Genomic DNA, 3,637 nt, shown 5'->3' on the forward strand with positions numbered 1-3,637 from the left:
CAGCCCCCATGGGGAGATGCAGCAGTTCAGTTGAAGTGAAAGCCTCCACGGAACAGGGAAAGCATAGTTTTCTCTAGACTATTATCCCTGAAACATGCACCTGCCTTTAATTAGTGGTAAATTCAGCTGTTTCAATTAGTTTTTACTCCATCACTCAAGTCTTAAGGCAGGTAATACTGGTAGGCACAGTGATCTCCTAGTGCTGAGGCAGTTAGTAATGAGAGGAATCACAAGGGCAGCTACCCCTATACACAGCACACTGCACAAGGCAGAAGAGAAAGAACTCTCTCCCTTACTGCAGCCAACAGATCTGGCTGCAGCAGCAGTTTCTTGTCCTTCCACTATTACTTCTTGGAAACAGCAATGCCAGGTTACACTGGGAACAAAAATATCCTTTGCCCTACCAAGGGAGAATGGCATTTCTGGGCCTGCCCTGTACAGTCAGGAGGGCTGGCTTACATCTGTTGTCAGCACTAGCACTCCAGAATCAACAAGAGCTGGAAGCTGGGAAGAGAAAGTCACTGAATCCCCTTTACTCAAAGGGAAAGAGACAATGGGTATCTTCCAGTAGATCCAGCAGAGGCAAGCTGGTCAGCAGTGAGGCTTTTTTTTTTTTTTTTAAAACAACAACAAAAAAAAACAACCATAGGAACTACAGCAACATTACCAGCTAAGGTTTTGGTTTAAAAAAAAAAAAAAAAAACAACAACAAAAAAAACCCTCAACAAAAAAAATTTAAAAAGAAGGATCAGTTTGATCTTTAAAGTCAGTAATGAAAAAGACCAACACCAAAGCACAGAAGACTAACTTTGTCAGTTTGTTTTATTACTGGGCACAGCACAGTACCACTTCATATACACACAAGCCACAGTAATACAAACAGTCCCTATCTTTTTTCATAATAAAAAACCACATGGTATCTGGGAGGAGTCAAATGTCCCAGGGGTCAGCTCTCAAGAGCTATTTTGCTGCAGTTGCAGTAGCAGCAGTTTTCTTACAAAATACTATGGGTTTTCATGCTGTTAATATGTGAAGCTGAAAAGTCTGAGCTTGCAGCAGTGCCTCTGCTTAACATGATCAAGGCAGGCTTTTCAGTAGCTCAAAGACTTGCAAGTACGCTCAGTCACAGTCCTTTGCAGTCAAATAAAAGTGTACCAGACAGACACCCCAGCATGGAACTAGAACCCCCAAATGCTTCTACAGAATCCCACATTACCCTGAAGCACCAGAGGTTTATCCAGTACAGGGCTAGTTAAAATGCTGCTGCATCCAGACAGCTTTCCTGTAGGCAGCAGAGACTTCCCACACAGGCAGGACTATTTCTTATGGAGTCAGTTAAGTCTGTAGCAGCACAAGGTCAGTGAAGCTTGGAAAAAAGCTTCTGTCATTAAAGCAGGCTTAGCTCCTCAGAAAACTGATTTAAAATCTAGAAGGCACAAATGCAAGGTTGAATGTGGGCTGCATACCACTGTGGCATGTGAGCAGTTTTGATACCCCTCCTAAGGGGAAACACAACACATAATTAGCACAACATTTTTAGAAAATAAGTGCATTACTGTGATCCTTCACAACACAAGGAAGTAGGATCCACAAGAGCCTACAGAGGCCCGTTCACTTAATATTGCACAGAAGTCCTGAAATTTAGTGTCAGGTCGTTGTACTGGAGGTGGGACATGGCAGGGAAAAAAAATAAAATAAAGAAAGTCTTATTTGGCAGAACCTGCCCAAGTCTCCACCACCGCCCAAACAGCTTTTTGCCAATCTGAGGTAGAATTACATACATACTGCTTAAACCCAGTCAAGTCCTGCTCAACTAGTCTTCAAAGAAAAAAAAAAAAAAGTTAAAAAAGTGCACAGAATAGATGAGCCTCTTTCTTCTCTAAAGAAAGTGAGTGCTTCAGGTTTGACCCCTGGAAGCAAGTCTTACAGAGCAAAGTTCCAGCAAAGATCCCTGCTCCCCACCTGGAAAGCAGTGATGGCTATCGCAGTGCTACAGGTAAGGAGTGTAACAGGTACTAATTGCAAGTCCTACAGCAAGCATGTTTTACTCCACTTCCTCCCTCCCCTACTACTTGCTAATTCTCCCTTTATTCACTCGGTCCAGTATATTTTACTGGAGTTAAGACTGTCCCCATTGCTTTCATCCCTTATGTCCCTTCTACTGGGACCCTGCAAAAAAATTTTCTATTTCAACCCTTAGACTTCTGAGGGACGCTTGCAGTTTCTTCTAGAGACTCCTCTGTGTAGTATAGGCATGGAAGGATGGAAGTAAGAGCCTCTTCGATGGAGAAGAGGTGTTTATCCTCTGCTTGAGGACAAAAGTAGCGCATGAAGTCTGCCAGTCGCAGCAAGTACTCAATGTTATGACCAGCACAACCACTTGAGACGATGATTTGAGCTGCAATGTCTTCTTCAGATGCTGGGCCGAGGTAAGAAGGATTTTGGGGTGTTGCAATGTAAACGAGAGCCAGGATGGGTTCCTCCGCATCTTTGTCCTGAGGGTGGAACTTCACCAGCTTGGTGTCGTAGCCTCCCAGGACAGCTTCTCGCATGTTGAGATACTGGAGCGATGCAGCAATTTGTTCCCCGCGGACTTCATAGGCTACACCCCATGTGCACGCCTAAAAGGGAAAGAGCAAGGTGGCGACGGGATGTTGTAACCGCAGCGGAGGAGAAGCCCCCTGACATTGCAAAGCAAGCCCGCCCCGCTTTGGGGTAACTGCACAACTGGTAAGAGGGTGGAGGAGGATAACACCCCCACCCACGACGCCGGGAGGGCAGAAGAGCACCCGGCTGCCGACATCAGTTTCCAGCTGCTGATTGCGGGCACCACGGCCCAGGCCGGCTTCCCGCCCCGGTACTCACCCCGCAGTCCTCCAGCAGCGTCACCACCCGCCCGGGCTGTGAGGGAGAGGCAAGGGGGAAAGAGCCGTTAGAAGCCGAGCCCGCGCAAACGGCCGCCCAAAGCCCCCCCCCCCTCCTTCCCCGCAACGGCCGCCCCCGCCCTTACCATCCTCTCGCTGCCGCGGTGGAACGTGTCCCCCTGCCAGAAGCGGCGGCTGTAGCCGCGGATGAAGCCCACCTTGCGCGACGTGAACTCGAAACCCGGCCTCCACACCAGCGAGCCGTACCCGAAGATCCACACCGCCGGCGGCAGCTCCCCGCCCTCCGCCTCCTCCCCTGGGGGCGACGACGACGAGGAGGAAGAGATGGGGGATGATGACGGCGGCGGCAGCTCCGGCCGGCCCGGGCACTCCGGATCGCGCTTCATGGCGGCGTTGAAGGGGCCGTTAACCGGCTGCGGCGCCACGGGGGCTGGTGAGGCGGCACGCGCCGCCGCCGGCGCTTTAAAGGGCGGCCGGGCCGCCCGCCCCGCCCCCGCCCGCCCACTCGCTCGCCGCCGGGTGATGCAACGAGGGCGGGATGTTTCGCCGCGGCGCGCGTGGGGTGAAGCGGGGCGGGGGTTGCGTCAGGCGGGGCCGCCGTTACCCTGAGCCCGCGCCTGGGTGGGTGCGTGGGTGGGGCGGGGCTGCCCGGCGTGAGGAGAAGCGGACCGAGCTCCTCGGCGGGGAGAAGGGGCTGGGGCAGGGCGGGAGGCGGACGCGGTGGGAGCCGGGGACGGGTGGGAGAGGAGGGA

General features: G+C 51.9%; 1 protein-coding gene across 2 annotated transcripts; it reads right to left on the bottom strand.

Annotated features, from left to right (window-relative positions):
• Positions 1–804: 804 nt before the first annotated feature.
• CHAC1 (ChaC glutathione specific gamma-glutamylcyclotransferase 1) lies at positions 805–3,343 on the bottom strand. Of its 2 annotated transcripts, XM_030007223.2 has the most exons (3): positions 3,011–3,340; positions 2,866–2,901; positions 805–2,621 (listed from the first exon to the last, which is right to left on the bottom strand). In XM_030007223.2, exons 1-3 carry the CDS (start codon positions 3,269–3,271, stop codon positions 2,190–2,192), a joined length of 729 nt encoding a protein of 242 aa, XP_029863083.1. In that variant the 5' UTR covers positions 3,272–3,340; the 3' UTR covers positions 805–2,189. The 2 variants fall into 2 exon arrangements, with proteins under 2 accessions (XP_029863083.1, XP_029863084.1); XM_030007224.1 differs by lacking the exon at positions 2,866–2,901 and having other exon boundaries at positions 3,011–3,343.
• Between the last annotated feature and the right edge of the window lie 294 nt (positions 3,344–3,637).

The sequence above is a fragment of the Aquila chrysaetos genome, chromosome 2, assembly GCF_900496995.4.
Source record: "Aquila chrysaetos chrysaetos chromosome 2, bAquChr1.4, whole genome shotgun sequence".
In the NCBI taxonomy this organism is placed as follows: domain Eukaryota; kingdom Metazoa; phylum Chordata; class Aves; order Accipitriformes; family Accipitridae; genus Aquila; species Aquila chrysaetos.

What these genes read in the sequence shown, in the direction of transcription:
- CHAC1 (XM_030007223.2), bottom strand. Translation starts at nt 3,271, where the DNA reads ATGAAGCGCGATCCGGAGTGCCCGGGCCGGCCGGAGCTGCCGCCGCCG. An exon ending in ACCGCGGCAGCGAGAGGATG is followed by an intron (nt 2,902 to 3,010) that starts GTAAGGGCGGGG and finishes TCTCCCTCACAG; the next exon opens with CCCGGGCGGGTGGTGACGCT. An exon ending in CGCTGCTGGAGGACTGCGGG is followed by an intron (nt 2,622 to 2,865) that starts GTGAGTACCGGG and finishes TTTCCCTTTTAG; the next exon opens with GCGTGCACATGGGGTGTAGC.